The following is a 19848-nucleotide window of genomic DNA, read 5'->3' as shown; positions in this document are numbered from 1 at the left end:
TTCAATGCAATTTGGACCATTTTGAACTATGATATGCAGAAAAAACGCTACAATATTTCAACCTTACAAAAACCTAAAGAACCCTTCCGTGCTTTCTGATAAATGCTAGCAAGTCCAGATTTCACCATCTCGGCATTGTTTTACTTTTTAAGGGAGAATTTTTATGAGTGATTTACTGAGACAGGGAAGTAGGGCATCTAGCCTAGGATTTTAAACGGATGGTTATAACTTTCCCTGACCAGCTCATAAAAATATAAATGCTAAAACTAGGGGTCAAGAGTCATTACAGTGCCGTAGGAAGCATTTTCATATTTGGGGGGGGGGCAGAAGTTTTGAAGTTTTGAAAATTTGAGCTCTAGATTGCTTGAAAATGCACCAATAACCATTTTTGAAAAAATTATTGGGGGCATAGCCTCCCTTGCCCCCCCCCCCCTGCTCAGTTGCTACGGCACTGAATTAGGAAATCATAGAGTTAGTAGAAAAATAGAATAAGTACAGTACTGTACTCCATTTTAAACAAAAAACAAACGAATGCAACAAACTACCTATGAAGAACCTTCAAAAAGTCAGTGCAAAAAATAATAGTTCTGTATTTTAGAGCGTCTGTACTCCACTTGATGTGATAGCTTTTCAAATTTTGTCTTTCCAGTCCTCTTTGATCATATCAGCAGCTTTTTCAGCGATCATAATTGTAGGTGCATTAGTATTTCCACTGACAATGGTTGGCATGATTGATGCATCGACAACACGTAATCCTTTGATACCATAAACTTTCAATGTTGAATCTACAACTGCTTGATCATCAGTATGGGGTCCCATCTTGCACGTACCCACTGGGTGGTAGAGTGTTGATGCTCCTCGAAGCGCTGTACATTGGTAATAGTCATCAGAACCTGAAGAAAAAAACAGGGAAAATTGCCAAAGGATTATCACAATATTTCATTTTGGTCTATGTGCAATAAAACCAAAAGAAGGGTAGGAGAATATTACATTGTGACTACTCTGCATGATCAAATCAGAAAAAGCAAATAATAGTGACTTTTCAACTATTCACATAGACGACCCTATCGTCTACACATTATTACTAAAAAAGAGAATAATCCAAGAGACGGGATAAATTTGAAAATGGAGTTTAGTTCGGGGCGGAGTAAAGAATGGTGGAGGTGTTTACAGTGTTTTGTTCCAAAACTCTACCGCCACTATTTTCCCGTAAACCGCCCTAACGCCCTGACTCTGCGCATATATACTTTTCTGCGTTTACTGACCCTTTAAACGGACGATAGCATTGTCAACTATTCACTGTCAATTGACTAGCAAACTTTTATCTTTTCATCGTAAATTCAACAAACGTTGAACGATTTTTTTAACTGTATAATTAATGACATGTTCACGATGACAAACCTGATGCAAATTCAATACATGCTGGATCCTTCAAGTCGACAATCGATGCATTGTATTGTGGTAATGTTGCTGCTAGTTTCTTTCCGAATTTGAAAGATTCAATGAATGTATTCAGATCATCAGGGTGGGTGAAATAGTTCGGAATGATTCGTAGATGGTCTTCAGAATCGTTGCTTCTTAACTTGATGCGTCCTCTAAAAGTAGAGTTGTATTTCGTTTGTATTTTTTTAACGCAAACTGAAGGAGCTCTTTGGGAGAAAGCTTTCACTAAAAGGAAAGCAAAAAATAATCATTTGATGAAGATATTTTTCTGTGCCCGTTGTACCGGATGAACCAGAAAAAACGCGATATCTTTACACCCCTGTCTCAGAGGGGGGGGTTTCAGGGGTCTTAAATACCGTCATACCGACAAAATTTTGGGTCAAATACCGTAATACCGTCGGTGAAAGAAGCCTAATACCGATACCGATATTATATTTATGTTTTTTTTTCGAAAATGATGAATTTTCAGTTATCAAATCTATTGTGTAGTAACAAATTAGAAACTGTACAAACAAGTCTTGTACTTTATGAGGCCCCCCCAGTCAACCCTCAATTCAGGTATTCACGCACCAATTTTGCTTTTACATCTTTGGTTAAACGATTGTGACCTTATTGGGCTAAATTTAACCTTCTTATGGTCTCTTTTAAACAGATTGACCTATTCTTATACCAAAGATTTTCGCCAATATATAAAGTTTTTTGCTTGTTTTGTGACCTTATTCTCGATATCGTCGAATTTTTAAGGCCTCTTTTACAGCTATTTGAGCTTTCATAAAGCAATATTTTAGGTCTGCCGTGCCAAAGTTACTTGCTTGTTACTGGAGGCAAATGCAAAATTAAGCCTTTCCCCCAATAATTTCTTCCTCGCAGACCCGTAAGATGTCTTTTATATTGAGAATCAATTTAAAATCGAGGTTTGGGGCCAATCATGGTCTGAGAAGCCGTAGACTTCAAAACAGGCTTCATAGAGGTGGTGCTGTGGTGCAACTAGAGGACGCGAATTCTAAAGTTTAACCCCTCCCTATGGGAGGAAAGATAATAAATGGAAAATAAGAACGCGAGTGAAGCGAGCGCGAAAATCTTTCGACAATTTTCGCTCTCCTTTGTTATTGAAAAACGGCCTTAATACGCTATTGTTATCCAAGTATGCCTTCACAATGTTTGATTTTATTTAACACTGACCATTTGTTGGCAAAAATATGGTACGGCGAGTGACGTACCTGCCGTACCCGGTGCGGCGTTCCAAGAGTTTCACACAAGAAAAAATTTAAAATTTAGAATGCCTAGATTGCCTGAAAACGCATCATGTGCATCATGATGTGAATTATTTTTTAATCGTTCGATGCTGCACAAGATGTTTTTAGAACTACCTACTTTTACTAATTATTGAAGGAGTAAATACCGCCTCTACTGTCTCTAAGTTACTGCAGTATCAGTGTATTGTATTGTAGTAGCAATATAAGTGAATACGGAGAGACGACCATATCATTTAGTGCTGACGGAGAAAATTTTATCTAGACTCATTCGTTGGATGCAGTATTTGCATCACAAAAGTTGTCATTAAAAAAATGCGCCCGCAGAAAAATAACGAAAATATTTGTTTAGGTAGATATCGTAAAGTTTTGCTTATTTTGAATAACCTCACCATGACAATAAGTCATTAGGACATCCAAGATTGTGCGAGCGAAGCGAGCAAGAAAATTTTACTGGTTAAATGGTGGAATAGACTTTAGAAATAGATAGATCTTAAATAGATCTTTTTTGAACAATTTTCTGCATGAAACTCGTGAAGAAACTAAAAGGTAAATAGTTTTATACCGAAATACCGTTTTTTATTGATAAAAATATCGAAATACCGACAAAAAAACAGGCAATTTACCGATACCGGTAGAAAATGAAATACCGTAATCCCGTCGTTTTTTTTTCGTAATACCGATTTACCGGTGGTAAAAAGGCCCAATACCGTCGTACCGTAAAAGTGAAACCTCCCCCCTCAGAGCTCCGGTAGAACACTTTTCGACAATCAGGATGACAATTTTTGTTGAAATAAGGATAGAATATCTATTGTTCCAAGCTCAAAAACTCAATTAGGGATTATTTTAGAGTTCAATTCCTTTCCATTGAATTTAAATTGGATCGAAGTCAATTTCCCATTGGGTTGAAATTACATTTTCCCACCGGGGACGAAATTTCGACCAAATTTTCTAACGGGATAGAGTCTCTTCGGGTTTGTGATACAGGGGTGCATTTTTTAGAAATATAAAAAAAACTACCTGCTTTTTGGTCGCAATAGACAATTAGTGTAAGTTACACCATGTTTCCCTTCTAACTCTCCAAGCAAAACATTATTCCAAAATTCTTCATCGTAATTGAAAATCCATTGAGTATCAGAGACATCCGTCATTAATTGAGGTAAAAAATGTGATTGAATCTCTGGCCAATCTTTAGACTTGGCTTCTTCAGACAAGGGAACAAACATCCCAAGACTTGCGCCATTCCTGAGATGGCCTGTTCTTTGTTCATGGTATTCTTTGAATGTGTCAAACGAAATTGCCCTGAAAGTAAACAATACACTCTCGATCACGTCTCAATGGAATTTTGAAATATATGAATGACAATAGACGATATCGGTTTAACGAAATTCTCCCCGAATGATTACCCATGATGCATTGCGCAAAAAAATTCAGTAAGTCAATATTGTCCGTGAATTTTTTTGTGCAATGCATCATGGGTAATCATTCGGGGAGAATTCGGAAAGCCGATATCGTCTATTTCCTTGGAAACTGCAATACATAAAGCCTAATAATGATAAAAAATGATGTATAGATGCTTTTTGGCCTCTGGCTACGGAAGTTAATGACTCCAGCTCAAAAAGTTTGTTTTGGACGGGGAAATGGAGCAGAGCATTCCATAATTCAGTCCTAGAAATATTCAGTGTTCAAGTGTCCTAAGTTTTATGATATTATTAAGCTTACTCTTCGAAAGGAAGTTCAATAGACTCATTGAAAACCATATGTACACCAACGTTCACGTGATCTTGTAAATTGTATCCAACTTGAAGTTCTTTAATGAGCGGAATTCCATGTTTTTCCAATTCCTCCTTTGGGCCAACTCCTGATAACATCAAAATCTGAAATGAGAGAAAAAACACATTACATTACCTAGTATAGGTAAGGTTCTAGGCTTGACTTTTGGGTGAAGTCTTGTCCAAACTTATCGAACTTAAGGTTTTGAGAATTTTGGTACTTAAAGATGCACAGGGAACTTCTATTCTTTTTAAAAACAAAATTATTACCTGAGGGGAGCCAAAAGCACCAGCAGACAAGATGATTTCTTTCGTGGCTTTTACTGTCATGGATTTTCCATTCTTCTTATAAACAACACCTTTGGCTGTTTTCGTTTCAGGATCAGTCAAAATCTTCTGGACATGTGAAAAAGGAATGACGTGAAGATTTGATCTCTTGGGTTTGAGGTAAGCTTTGGCTGTACTGCATCTCTGGCCATTCCTGATCGTGTTTTGATAAAACACAGTTCCAGATTGTTTTTCACCATTATAATCCTTATTCTCCGGTAAAATCTTACTGAAGCCGTCCATCAATTTAACAAAAACCTCAGCTTTTTCTACATCTTCAATGGTAAGATAGCCACCTGTTGAATGGTACTTTGTATCTTTAGTAAGCTTTTCATTGGTTTGGTCTTCAGATTTCTTGAAATATGGTAAAACATCTTCATAGCCCCACCCTGGGTTACCTTGCTCTTCCCATGAATCATAATCTCGTTTATTACCACGTGTGTAAGCCATCGCATTGATGGTGCTTGTTCCTCCAAGAACCTTTCCCCTTGGCATAGCCACTTGTCCATTTTTAAAGATTGTTGAAGTTTTTCCATCATTGGCCGGCTCTGATAAAAAGTACCAATCAATGGATGTTTTGATGTTAAGAAATGTTGTTGCAGGGATCTCACTCAGCATGTTTTCCCCACCACCAGCTTCGAGCAGAAGTATTTTCCATGATTTGTTTTCACTTAAACGGTTGGCAACAACAGCTCCTGCAGATCCTGCACCAATAACCACAAAATCATATTCATCAACTATTTGATCATCTCCTGTTACAAAGTCTGCAATGTCAGGATTCAACTTTGCAAAATTCTCGATTGGAAGTCTTGGGTAAATCTGGCTTGTGATTAAAACAAAAATCAAGAAGTTAGCTTTTACAATTTTGTAAATGTAGTAAGAAAGTATTGGAAGGACAAAGATGAAGGTTTTTTTTATCCAACCCATGATATAATTTGCTCCTTTCTTTCAAGAGTATTCAAAACTACGTTGTATTATAGTGTAGCATCTGAGAGAAAAATAACTTAAGTGCATGGTATCTCCACTTGTAGCTTTTAATTGTCAACATTGTGCAATGAATGGTCTTTACAGCTTTTTGTTTTAGTGGGGAAGGTTTTTCGAGATCAAATTTCATAAAATTTGTGCCGTCATACACGAAAGGAGTTGTAAGTGATTTTTGTAGCTATTAATTTGAAAATTTGATTGATTCATTATGTCATTTATAGAAAATTAATAGAAAATTATATGTTAATATAGTCAAAAATTGTTTAGAATATACTATTTCCTTTGCTTTCTGAAGGTTATTGATCACTTTTGAGCTGAGTTATGGTCGGTCACTTCCTCACTCATTGCCTCTGGTGTACGACATTGCCACCCTGACACAATAGTTTCCCTATTCAACACTCTGATCATCCCTAAACTGATGTATGGTCTTGAACTTGTTGACCTAAGTAAATCAGAACTTGACAGTATCAACGCACAGGCTAGATCATGCCTCAAGTCCCTGTTCAATGTTTCTAAATACAGCAAGAACTATATCTCTAAACTATACGAAATCCCAGACGCCAGCTCCATCATCCAAAGAAGAAAATTGAAACTTATCAACCAACTCTTGGCTAACAAAACCACAAGACAGTACACATGTAAGATGCTATACACTCGCACGTGTAACTCGAGCTTCATATCTAAGTCGAAACAGGTTATAATCAACAACAACCTGAACATAACGGACATTTTATCTGGAAAAGTGAATTTCCAACGTACTCATCAGCATTATGACTCAGACTTAATTGATCAGTGCAAATACTACATTGACAACTGGTACTCATTTGAAAATCGTGTTGCTTTTAAAGCAATCCTTGAAGAACGCGTTCAGAGGGCAAGAACAGAGCAATAACTATTCAGACCACGTATGTCTTATCCCTTTTCCTCTGGTTTCCCTACATCCCCCTGTCTACTCTGATCTACCTGACAGTTATAAATGCTCTGTTCCTACCCCCTAAACATATTATTTTCTTTGTATATATTTTGTTTATTTTTTATGTCCTATATTCCGCTTCTTTTTAAAACTGTACATATTATATACCTAACTACTTTGGGTGATAAAAGAGATATATATATATATACTTTTGTTTTGGGTTTACTATTATGTGAACTTTCTGAAGTCTCAATTCAATTTACTAGGATCCTCTTTAATCACATCAGCAGCTTTTTCAGCGATCATAATTGTAGGTGCAGTAGTATTTCCACCGACAATGGTTGGCATGATTGATGCATCGACAACACGTAATCCTTTGATACCATAAACTTTCAATGTTGAATCTACAACTGCTTGATCATCATTAGGGGTCCCATCTTGCACGTACCCACTGGGTGGTAGAGTGTCGCTGCTCCTCGTTTCGCTAAACATTTGTAAAAATCATCTGATCCTACATAAAAAAGAAAAACGTTATTGAGACCCGGATTCCATGTTATTATTATCATTCAGCCTCATTTGTTTGTTGAGGACGTTAGATGAACGTATTGTTTTAACGTAAATAAATCGACTGGGAATTTTTGGATCATGCGTCAATGTCGATCCCGATTAGAATTTCCAAGTATCTTTGACTAAGGGGGGGGGGGGTTTCAAGGGGTACTGAATACCGAAATACCGGATTTTTCCCGAAATACCGGAATACCGGACACAATTAACTCCAAATACCGTCACCGAAAATTTTTACATTTCATTCTGGGCCTATTTCGTGAGGAAAGGTCTTTCAACTGCAAGAATTGTTGATGAAATAAGGATTAAGGGATACCCTGTTGAAAACTTAATTTTCACCTGTTATTAGCTCAGTATAACAGATGAACGATCTAATTTACAAGTGCAAATAGCATAGAAGAAGTGAAGTTTAATTACTGACAAAGTGCAACCATGGTTTGTGCCGACCGAAAAAAATTTCGATTTTAACACTTTCTTATTTGGCTAAAAGCACCATGTTTTAGAATGGTTTTACTATTGTAACTAAGTACCTCAAAAAGCTCTTTTTATACCGTGAAAAGCACAGCTCAAAATCATATATTTACGCTGTGCCGACGAATCGAGATTCTATTCATCGCGCAATCAGCGAAGACAAAAGTAACCATGACGACCATCCAAGATCTTGGATGAGCGTCATAGTCGATATTTTTATTCCCGTCGTTGAAAACACAACTTACAAAAAGTCATCAATGCTTTGTAAAAAGAGTCAGTGATAGAGAATCATAACATAAAGTCTGTCTATTATTTCAATTCAATTAAAGTGACATTTCCATAATTAAAAGTTTAGTAATTACTGTTATACATTTGGGGATCATGTAAAAGATTTCTTTCGAAATAAACTCATTTCAACTACACTTGGAGGTTTCTGGGGAATTCGTAAATAGTAAACTGCATACCGATATAGTCTGCTAGACATTAATCTATATATTAATAGCGGTGCTTTGTGTGTCTGTGTGTCACCACTTTCGTTTTCGCTTTGTTTGTGTTTTAAAATTATGACTTTTAGTTTCTTGCTTCACAAATTTGTTCTATTGGATTCGCGCTTTTTTTCTCGATAAGTTTGTTTTGATTGACAGGTCGGATAGAGCCTGGTTTAGACTTTATTCAGCCTTTGTTTTGAAATTTAAGGCCCATCTACATTTAGTAATTTTAAAATCTGCCCAGCATTGCCCGATCCTGTTTTTCTCTTTTCTTTTGTTTGAAATGTTTTCGAATGTATTTAATTAACGATCGTATTTATTAATGACATTCGAATTCTTTTCAAAACAAAACAAGTTTCTTTTATAGAAAAGAACATTTCAAATGTAAATCAAAATATAAAAATTAAAAAGTTTGTCGAACAATAACAGCGTTCAAAGGGCGATAAAAAGCAAGAAGAAATTATCCATCTCTTTCTTCATATAAAAACATATTCAAATGGTTGATACTGTTAAAAACTGTGTACGTCATTTTACATGTTTAAATTCGAAAAGTTATGACAAGGGTTAAAAAAAGCAATTTAGAATTTACTTATTTATCTTTTTACATCTGATAAAACAAAGTTGAACTATTCTTTGTGGCTTTCCCTTGACATTTTCTCAAATTGTCGAAACTGGACGGCGTATTTAATGCGAGCGAAGCGAGAAAAAGAACTCCGGGTGATGGTTAGAGTCAAACTTTTAAACCCGGTTGAACTTTTTTTAAGCCAGCTTCAACATCCAAAGGACTTTTAGTGCGTTCAGCTACAGCTTAACCGGCGTGCGACGCCGGGTACCGGCTAGTATGGTAATATTTGCTCTTCATCTTTGATTTTTTCTACAGTGATTAGATTGACACATGCGCGATATAATTTCTATTATTTGTCTTCAGAGGTTACTATTTTCTTTGAAAACTTAGGTCGTGTTCAGACCAAGGTTTAAAGCAATTAGGTCTACATGTTTCTTTTATATTCCTTTTGTATTTAACGGCACGCTCCTCATTAGTTAAACCAAAGTTTAAAAAGGAATCACCCTCTGGTTTAAAAAAAAAGTTTTTACGATTTTGTTACAGTTTTCTGAATAGACGAAATCAGAATTAGCAAGTGAAAAGCATGCTCCTTTTGTAAACGAAGAAAAAAAACTTGAAATTTATGACTTAGAGACGCTCGGAGCATATCTAGCAGTAATGACTTCAACGAACACGAATTAGTGTTTTGCAGATGGATTCCCTGAAATTTTTTTTGTTTCAAAGTATCTCAAGAGAGAAGATGACATGATTTCAAGTTAGGAAAGGAGATTCCTCGAGATCGCCAATCGATGATGACAAAAGAAAAGTGATTATAATTGAATTCCCATATCAACAAAGTGCTACTTAAACCTTAAACTTAAACTTTCAGGTCTGAACACGACCTTAACCTCTGATACTCAGGGTACTCTTTTTATGGATAATTCTTTATTTGTATCCCATCACCTTCCTTTGAAAAAAGGGCAATGAACATATTTCCTTGACCAAGATTGGGGAGGCAAATCAAATCAAAAAAAAGGCAACCCACAACCCACAACGGTTGCACTGGGCGAAATGAGAGATTTCCAATCATGGAAATATCTTGAAAATATGATATTTCAATACACCTTTGTAAATATCGAAAAATGACTTTTCTATATTTCCAAAGTTGAGGAAATATCATATTTCATGATAATTCCAAATCTAAAATTCATTGAAACATCATATTTCCAAAAGTTGGAAATATTTTGAAAATATGATGTTTCAGATTTGAAAATATCATGAAATATGATATTTCCTCAAATTTAGAAATATAGAAAAGTCATATTTTCATAATTACAAATCTCGTTCCCAGATCTCACTTTGTTATCGTGAGCGCTATCAGAATCATGAAAAAGAAAACTACTAGGAGTACTAGGGTTGCGAGCTGACAGGGGCGGGGTGCCGCCCGACGTTCGATCCTTGGACCCTAAAAAGGAGAAAAACAATGGAAAATCTTTTGAATTTTACGACCCTTATTGCGACAATTTTGACCAAATTTCGATCTTTCCGGGGGAAATTTTTTTATTTTTCCGACCCTCAGCGGGACTTTGGAAATCCAATAAAAGGTACCGAGATCATTTTGTACATCATTCTTTGGTGACAGGACAATTGCCGCTATGATAATTGCCCCCAGGGCAAGTGCCCCCCCCCCAGAAAATTGTCCATGTGACAATTGCCCCCAGGGTAATCTTAAAGTAACTAAATTCTCATCAAGATGGTATCATTCAAGTTACTCCAAGAAAATTTGGAAGAAATTAATCAAGAACAGATTTAATTTCTTTTTTTCTTGCAATTTAGTTTTCTATCTAATTATGCCGTCATGATGTCGTTGAACCATTAGAATCGCTAGAATTTTCTGAGCAAGAAAATATAGGTATCTTTTGGTATGAAAGAGGTGTCCCCAAAATATAAGCCCCTAAAGTTCTCGCATAATTTGACCTGAAACTAAAGAATTTCGTCATAAACCACGCTAATTATACAACTCTATGCCGTATATGAATTTATGTATAAAAAACCAAATTTGGTCAATTTGTTCCAAAATTACGAGGTTTTCAAGTTTTGCCTGGAAAGGCTTGCGATGACGTCATCACAAAACTTTCAACCTTCATAACTTTTGATAGGAAGATTTTCAAGGCATGTTTTATACCTCGATTTTCATCAGCATTGCATGCTCTTTCCGCTAGAACCATCAGATTTTGAATATTTTCAAAAAAATAATTTTTTGCCCAGCCACCTGATGACGTCATCTGGCAGGTGGCCAGGTGGCAAAATTTGGTGTTACTGTTTAAAATTAGGGTTTAGACCCTCTAAGGATCATCTGTGCCAAATTTCATGCTTTTATCACCATAAGGGCAAAGGACCTTGTATATGACGAGCCGTATTTCCATTGTTTTCGAGAAGTGCTTTTTCTATTCCTTTCCATTTCTCTGGTGTTAATGAACATTACCAGGGAGCAGAGAAATGGGATAGAATAGAAAAAGTGCTTCTCTGATTACCCGAAGTGTTCTGATCGTGTCTATTGAAAACTCCTTTGTTTTAGGTTTAATTTGGTCGTTACAAAAAGTTCAGAAAAAAACGGCTCGCCATGCGAAGAGGGCTGGTTTCTATATGCTGTGTTTATAAAAGTGTCTTTTTATGTTTTTCGTACTTTCAGTATCCAGTAACAAATTTTACACTAACTTGTAGTCTAAAAAATTCTCATCACAATGATACCAAATTATTTCTAAAAAAATTGATAGAAATTCATCAAAGACAGATTTGATTTCTTATTTTCGTGCACTTTAGCTTTTAATCTAATTATGCGGTCATGATGCCGTTATATAATTAGAATCGCTGGAAAATTCTGAGCAAGAAAATATAGGTATCTTTTGGTATAAAAGAGGTCTCTCCAAAATATAAGCCCTTAAAGTTTACGCATAATTTGACCTGAAACTAAAGAATTTCGTCATACCACGCTAATTATAAAACTCTAAAGCAACAACAAAAGAAATCCATTAGCTCGAAACAAACTTCCTTAAGGTGGGAGTCACATGAAGTTTTGAGAAAATTATGAAAATGAAAATTATCGATTTCGAGATTTTGCGCGTTTTATGACCCTATACCCTTTCTGAACACACTCTGAAAATTCTAAGGTCGTAGCATTTATATTTCCTGAGATATAAGGTTTTTTCTAGACTCTGATCTAAAGTATTTTCCTTAGCAACGAAAAAATCATACCCGTTGCTAGGGCCTGATTTCTTTATGGCTGATCTAAACCAATGTCAATTGAATTTTATATCGCTTAAAATCAGACGAATTCATTATGCCGAGCGGACGCAGTCTAGAGTGAGTCTTCACAAAAGGCTGCGGAACGCCGGCTAAGTCCTCTTCTCACTTTCGTTTTCGGATCAAGATGGCGTCGCCAACGACCGAAAAAACTAAAGTGAGATATGATGTGACTAAATCTAATAAATCTAATGAGAACAACACAATCAGTGAGGAAAATCAATTAAATGATGCAGATTTAACAAAAACAAACGTCGAAGGAACTGATAGGAATGGTAGTTTAAAGGAAAGAGGAAGAGACAAGAAGAAAAAGAGGAAAAGAACACCCTCTCCCTCATCCTCCTCCAGCAGAAATTCCAGTTCATCATCAAGCAGCTCAAGTAGCTCCGATTCCTCTGAGGAGAGACGGAAAAAGGAGAAAAAGAAGAAGAAGCAAAAGAAGAAAAAGCAAGTCAAAAAGAGACGAAAATCCAGAAAAAGAAGCAGAAGTTCCTCTACCTCATCATCTAATTCGAGTGACGACAAACCAGAATTATTCCAGATGGACGTCAATGAACATGACTGGAAACTTGATCCCAGACTTGTGAAGTATCTGGAGAAGCACATCAGGAATTACATACCTGATAAAGAGCTTGAGAGGGACATACTGGAAGAAACACCAGTCCCAAGCAACGTCTCACCTGAGTTAAAAATGGATTCATTATTCGATTGCTTACTCAGAGAAAAAGGGTCAATGGGAACTAAAACCCTGGCCGTGGACAAATCGATATCCCGGATATCGAATAAAGTCAGAGATATCTTGGCTCCGCTTGCCAAAATCTGGCAGAGCGTTGAGAGAGCAAGATCAGGAGACGAGAATGAAAAACTCGATCTCGAAGAGGTGGCCACTCATTTCCAACAGTCGATACTGCTGTTAGGACAGGCCCTCAATGCCAGCAATTTCTTCCGAAGGAAAAATGCTTTGATGGGACTTGGCATTCGTGAAAGCCATATCAGTGTGTGGCTCAGAGAGACCCTATTAGAGGAGTTACAAGAAAGTGATGGAAAACTTTTTGGAGAGGAGACAATAAAATCCCTCACAAAACAGGCAAAAGTGAACAACCAGTCACTCAAACAATTCCTCTTTTCAAAAAGAGTACAAACAGCTAATCGCACTCCCTTTTCATGGAGCTCCTCCCGATCGACAAGCCACGGAGAGGGGCACGAACAATACACCGATGAACAACAGGCTGGCTTGCACCACAGAATTCAAAACCGAAGAGGCAAAGGTAAGAAAAATTCTGTCAAACTTCACAGAACCTCTCTCCAGTCAAGCAAAACCTCTGCTGACAAACGGGGAGTCACAAAAATTTGGGAAAATACACCCAAGTATAAAAAACCTCATAGAGGATTTATCAAATCCCCAGTTGACACAGACTGGAAGGACAGGATTTTTTCAAAACAATTGGTCAAAACTGACTCAGGACAAATTCATCTTGGAAACAGTTTCAGGCTTAGTGATCCCAATAATAGGGAAGCCAATTCAAAAAACAGGACCACAACAAATAAATTTCAATTCCAAAATGAAAGCCTTGATAAGAGCAGAGATAAGAACCTTACTGGAGAAAGGGGCTGTGAAGAGAGTTCTAAACACAGAAGGTCAATTTTTGTCCACTCTATTTTTAAGAGAGAAAAAGGAACCAGGAAAATACAGGCCAGTTATAAATCTAAAGGAACTGAACTCATACATTCCATATCAAAAATTCAAAATGGAAACTTTGAAGGATGTGAAAAACATCCTCCAGAAGGGGGACTTCATGGTCAAAATCGACCTGAAGGACGCTTATTTTGCAATACCGTTGCATCCCCAATCAAAGAAGTATGTGAGATTCAGCTGGGAAGGAAGCCTATACGAATTCCAATGCCTGATGTTCGGATTGGGACCAGCTCCCAGGTTCTTCACAAAACTACTCAAAGTACCCATTTCACTGTTGAGAAGGTTACAAATAAGAGTCCTCATATACATAGACGACCTATTGATAGTAGCAGGGTCGAAAGGAGAAGCAATCTTCTCAAGGGACACAACAATCTTTCTTCTGGAGAATCTAGGGTTTACAATAAATCTACAGAAGTCTGTACTGGTACCAAACCAACAGATGGAGTATCTGGGAGTCTTAATAAACAGCTGCGATATGACCTTCAAAGTCCCACTAGAGAAAGTGCAAAAACTGAGGAAATTATGCATTCAAATGTTGAGTCTGAAAACTTTTCCCATAAGGAAACTAGCGAGCCTAATAGGGAATCTTATGGCAATCGCCCCAGCCTTCACCCTAGCACCACTCCAAATAAGGTTCCTTCAAAAATGCATGAACACGCAATTAGCGAGATGCGAACAGAGATACGAGTCTGCAATGAGCTTGGACAACAAAGCAACGGAGGAGCTAAAGTGGTGGGTAGAAAACCTTTCGACAGGAAATGGGAAAAACATAAACATCTTACCCCCAGATTTAATTATAAGCTCAGATGCGGCAAAGGGAAGAAAAGGAGGATGGGGGGCCCACTGTGGTCAGATCTCGTCAGGAGGACTATGGCAAAGTTGGGAAAAAGAGGAACATATAAATGTCCTAGAGATGAAAGCAGCTCTCATAGCTCTGAAAACCTTTGTGAAGGGAAATCATCTGAAGTCAATACATCTATTGATAGACAATCAGGTAGCTCTAGCTCACATTGTGAAAATGGGTCGACCAACAAATTTGACTCTAGTAAACATAGCCAAGGAAATATGGTCTTTCTTGACCCAGAAAGGGATCACTCTTACTGCAGAATACATCCCATCGAGCTTGAACAAGGAAGCCGACTTCGAGTCCAGGAACTCGACAGACTGGAGCGATTGGAAGCTAAAAAGGAGGGTTTTCATACAGATAGTGGAAACTTTGGGAACTCCAGAAATCGACCTATTTGCTTCCAGAACAGCCCACCAACTGGAAACCTATTTCAGTTGGAGACCAGACCCGGATTGTCAAGCAATAGATGCATTAACTCAGACCTGGGACCAAACTCTAGCATATGCATTTCCCCCATTTTCTCTGATAGGGAGGTGCCTGGAGAAAGCGCAAAGGTCTCGAGCTACAGTAATTTTGATAGCCCCAATCTGGACAACCCAACCCTGGTATCCAGTTTTACTGGGGATGTTAATCTCAAACCCAAGGAAGATAGAAATGGAAAGGGACACTCTAACCCACCCATTGGAGGAAACGCACCCTCTCATTCGAAACAAAACACTGCACTTGGCAGTGTGGGAGATATCAGGGAACATGAGTCTTCAGAGGGCATATCACAAACTGCTGCTACCCTTATCCAACAATCCAAAGCAAAGGGAACTAGGAGACATTACATGTCAGCCTGGAAAAACTTCAGTAGCTGGTGTCGTAAAAGGGAAATTGATCCCATTTCAAGTACTATAGAGACCGTAGTCAACTACTTGACAACCTTATTCGAAGAGGGTAAAGAATATAACACCATAAATGGGCATAGATCAGCCATATCCTTTTACCATAGAATTGTTGAAGGGCTACCAGTGGGGCAACATCCACTGGTCACTTCCTTACTAAAAGGAGTTTCAAGACAGAGACCCCCGATGCCTAAATATACGGAAATATGGGACATCGACACAGTGTTGAATTGTATGAGGGAATTACCAGAAAACGAACATTTACAACTAAAGGAACTTACTTTTAAAACTGTAACACTTTTGGGAATCCTGGCGCCAAATAGAGGCTCGGAACTTACGGACCTGGATATTGATCTCATGGGGAAATCAGAAACGACTTTCATTTTTCATTTAAGTACACCACCCAAGCATTTCAAACAAGGAAAGAAAAATGAACCAATAGAATTTAGGAAATTTGAGGGAAATAGGAAGCTTTGTCCATATCAAGCCCTTACCGAATACATCAAAGTTACAAAGGTGTTTAGGAAAAAACAGCAAACCTCTAAATTATTTTTGAGCTATGTCGAACCACACAAGCCCGTAGGAAAGGATACAACAGCTAGATGGGTAAAAGAGATGTTAAAAATGGCGGGCATTGACATCAACATTTTTCAGGCTCACTCCAAGAGGTCAGCCTCTTCTTCAAAGGGGGGGGGGTTTCAGGGGGTACCCGATTCCGCAATTCCGTCAATTTTTTCCCCAATTTCCGTCAAACCGTCTTAAATTGAACCAAAATTCCGTCACCGAAAATTCCTTTGAAATTCAATATTTTTGTCAAAAATTCCGCAAATTTTGAATATCTTTTACCAATTCCGAAATTCCGCAAATTTTTTTGCTAAATTCCGTTTTTCCGCAGTAAAATTATCTAATTTTCCGTCTCCGTCAGAGAACCCAATTTCCGTAATTCCGTCTAAATTTTCGCCAAATTCCGCCACTCCGTCCGAAAAAAGGCCCGATTCCGCTCCTCCGCCAACCATGAACCCCCCCCCCTTCAAAGGCATACAAAAAAGGGGCAAATCTTAAAGACATTTTAAAAATGGGGAACTGGTCTAATGCATCAGTATGGCAAAAATTTTACAACAAAGAATTCAGTTCGGCAGAAAAGTACCAAAATATACTCCTACAGGACTGAAGTTGCTTTAAACGAGGACTTAGCCGGCGTTCCGCAGCCTTTTGTGAAGACTCACTCTAGACTGCGTCCGCTCGGCATAATGAATTCGTCTGATTTTAAGCGATATAAAATTTTAAAATTTTCTGAGGCCGAAGGCCGAAAAGGAAATTTGAATTTTATGAGCTTAAAATCAGACGAATTCATTCCCATCCCTCCTCCCTACTTTGCTTTTAAACTGCTTACACTGTATTCTATCTTTTATGCAGAGAACCACAATCGAGGGAAAAGACGTGGTCGTGGCGGCAGACGAGGAAGGAGATCTTAAACTTTATATCTATATAGTTTATATTTTATTTAGTTATTAATATTAGCATTTCATTCAAGGAAAGATATATTAATATATACGTCACATGCGACGTCTACACATTTCTATTTGTCACATCATATAGGACGCATCTACGATGCTTTTCTTAGCCTTCGTTCCACTCACTCTAGACTGCGTCCGCTCGGCATAATGAATTCGTCTGATTTTAAGCTCATAAAATTCAAATTTCCTTTTCGGCCTTCGGCCTCAGAAAATTTTAAAATTCTCTACCTGGTCAGGAAGTCCCGGGTAAAAGGTTGAAGTTCATTTTGTTTTGGTCACGTGATCAAAACGCATGGGTAGGTTTTCGGCGGAGGCGAGTCTGCTACCTTAGGACTGTTCAAAAAAGTAAACATTACCTTTTGTTTTTCATGGAAACAAGATGGCTGAGCACCTTGGAACTGAAATCTTTGAAGAAATGGTTGAATCTGATACAGAATTTGACTTACTGGACCCCAATGAGGATATTTCTGCATTCTTTGAGGTTTTAGATGAGGATCTCGAATTGGGTGAGGTTGTCGTGGGCATAATTTCAAGTGCTATAACAACCAAGTCTGTGAAACGCTCATTAAAGAAGCCAAAGAAATTTTCAAAATCCTTGAAAAATCTGGAAATGTTGGTAAGTTTCTCGACAGCTTTTTTGATGCGTTTGCCCTTGATTCTTGCAGTTACTTTCCATCCTTATCATTTCCTGCTGCTACTCTTTTGATAACAAGGTTAGGTGAGAAGATTGTCCATTTTTATAAATCACCTCAAGCTGAGCCTGATGAAGAAAAAAACCAAGTCAAGCCCATTTCTAAGACTGAGAGAGATGCCCTGCAATACTTGTCAGGATATGTTGTGCGTAAATTGGTAAAAAAGGCAAGAAACAAAAATTTTTCCAAAACACGTAACCAGGCCATTATAAGTATATTAGAAAATGGTATCGTTAGCGATGAAGGACAGACATTGATTGAAGCTCAAAACAGGGGTGGTTTATGTTGTGTAAATGAAGATTTTCAAGCCATTTTCATTGAAACAGAAAAAGTATTCAGAAAAGAGACCTCTAAGGCTAATATAAGATCGATCGATATACCCTTCATTGTAAGTGTTCTGTCTAAAAATGATACTGTTGTTGGCCATTATCAAAATATCATTCAAAGTTTTGACAATGTCCCTGAAGATATTTTGACAGAATTACTCAAATGTTTGATAGAGTTGTATGTTAGAGTGCGCTCATTTTCATTTGCTAAAGATATCATTCAAAAGTACAAAATAAAAGAGAAAGAAAGAAATCAAAGGGGAGTCTACGAAACAACTTAAAGAAAAATAACGATAAAAAAAACTGTTGAAAATTTATTGGCTTGTTAAAGATATTTTTGTTAATGTTCTTTTTTTTTCTATGATTATGGGTTAGATTTGTTCTTGTTAGTTACATGATGTTATACTATAGTGTTCAAATTTTTTTTTGAATTTGCATTCATGCAAAATTAACAACAAATGCAGTTTAATGAGATTGTCTCACAGACTTTCTTTAAAAGTGCTTTTTGTTGATTGATTCTTTTGTTTTTGAAAAATGATCATTGTTTGCTACAAAAAATAATATACACAGTTTAGTGAGGGGTCAAGGGATCATCTCTAAAACTGCAATTTGTGTATTTGTTAAGTTCTCTTGGTTTATTGAAATTAATAGTTGTTATTGTTACGTGTTGTTTTGATTATTCTGAGCTGATGTGTACGTTTGATTTTTGTTGAAAATCACTTTGTGCAGTTTAGTAGGCCAATTTTTGGTCCTTAAAACTGCTATTTGTGTACCTCTTGAGGGAGGTAACTCACCATTGCCTGGTCCAAAGCCCAGGAGTGTCAACATGTCTCTTTAAAACATGGGTAAAAACTAATTTCATTACATAACCAAATTTTGTGGAGCTGGGCTGACATGTTGACAAAGCAGGATGGACTCCCTCATGAAACTAAAGTTATTTTTTAAAGTAAAAGAATAAACTTCATTCTGCTTCATTGGCATTTTTGATTTTTTTGTGATTTTTCTAAAGGATGTACGTAATTTTTTTCAGTACTTAAAAACCCCTCGCATAAATCCATAATTATTACATGGCAAATTGAGGAATGTTCAGGGTCAACCTGTGTTAGGTACTTGCTTTATGCACTTTAACAGGTAAGTATGTAAATTGGCACTTTCTGCCTAACAGCCAGCAACTCCTCATATTTGCTATGTAATAATAAAATCTTAAGATGAATTCCCTCTCTCACCTTTACTTTGAAGTGAAGCGAAGTGAACTTCTTTCTTTCAGAGTCGATTTCCAAAATTTACCTGCCACGCCTAGGATTTGAACCTAGATCTCCTATATCATATATAGGTGCTTTACATTAAGCTAACGTGGCAACTCATCCGCAATTTTTCTAAATAAAGGAAAAATACAAATTTAGATCAAGGAACATGAACACATCTGCAGTTTTTCAAAAGTTTAAGTTGATAATAAAAAATTACAGGCTACCGGTCCCCCGCAAAATCGTGTGCGTACTATCCACTCAGAGGTGGGGGTTTCACGACTGCCAAGGTACGCTCATTGTTGCCGGCTTCCAAATTTTAATTCGAGTTTAGACTACAATACAATAGTTGACCTGCCAGGACATTAGTGGAAAAGCTAATATTTGCTAAAAAATTAAACTCAAACCCGTGAAATACAATTTTATGCCAATTTCATCCAAAAATTTACAAAACCCCTAGTAAAATGAAAGAAATTTGTCTAAAAAAGGGCAAAACCGCAAAAATTAATTGAAAAACTTACTAAACTAAACTGGGAGCTTTTAAACTGGCCATAAAAACTATGTTCAACTATCCTCT

General features: G+C 37.2%; 2 protein-coding genes across 2 annotated transcripts; one reads left to right on the top strand and one right to left on the bottom strand.

Annotated features, from left to right (window-relative positions):
• Positions 1 to 478: 478 nt before the first annotated feature.
• On the bottom strand, positions 479 to 5810 carry LOC136813825 (alcohol dehydrogenase [acceptor]-like). Its single transcript, XM_067070311.1, has 5 exons — positions 4739 to 5810; positions 4419 to 4573; positions 3717 to 3998; positions 1402 to 1595; positions 479 to 893 (listed from the first exon to the last, which is right to left on the bottom strand). Exons 1-5 carry the CDS (start codon positions 5720 to 5722, stop codon positions 631 to 633), a joined length of 1878 nt encoding a protein of 625 aa, XP_066926412.1. The 5' UTR covers positions 5723 to 5810; the 3' UTR covers positions 479 to 630.
• A 6258-nt stretch (positions 5811 to 12068) lies between these two features.
• Positions 12069 to 17051, top strand: LOC136813824 (uncharacterized). Its single transcript, XM_067070310.1, has 2 exons — positions 12069 to 13330; positions 16909 to 17051. The coding sequence occupies exons 1-2, from the start codon at positions 12190 to 12192 to the stop codon at positions 16965 to 16967; spliced, it is 1200 nt and encodes a 399-aa protein (XP_066926411.1). The 5' UTR covers positions 12069 to 12189; the 3' UTR covers positions 16968 to 17051.
• Positions 17052 to 19848: the final 2797 nt, after the last annotated feature.

The sequence above is a fragment of the Clytia hemisphaerica genome, unplaced genomic scaffold (genome assembly GCF_902728285.1).
Source record: "Clytia hemisphaerica strain Z4C2 unplaced genomic scaffold, Clytia hemisphaerica genome assembly, whole genome shotgun sequence".
NCBI classification, from domain to species: domain Eukaryota; kingdom Metazoa; phylum Cnidaria; class Hydrozoa; order Leptothecata; family Clytiidae; genus Clytia; species Clytia hemisphaerica.
The sequence above is the reverse complement of the archived record's forward strand: the minus strand, read 5'-3'. Positions and strand labels throughout refer to the sequence as shown.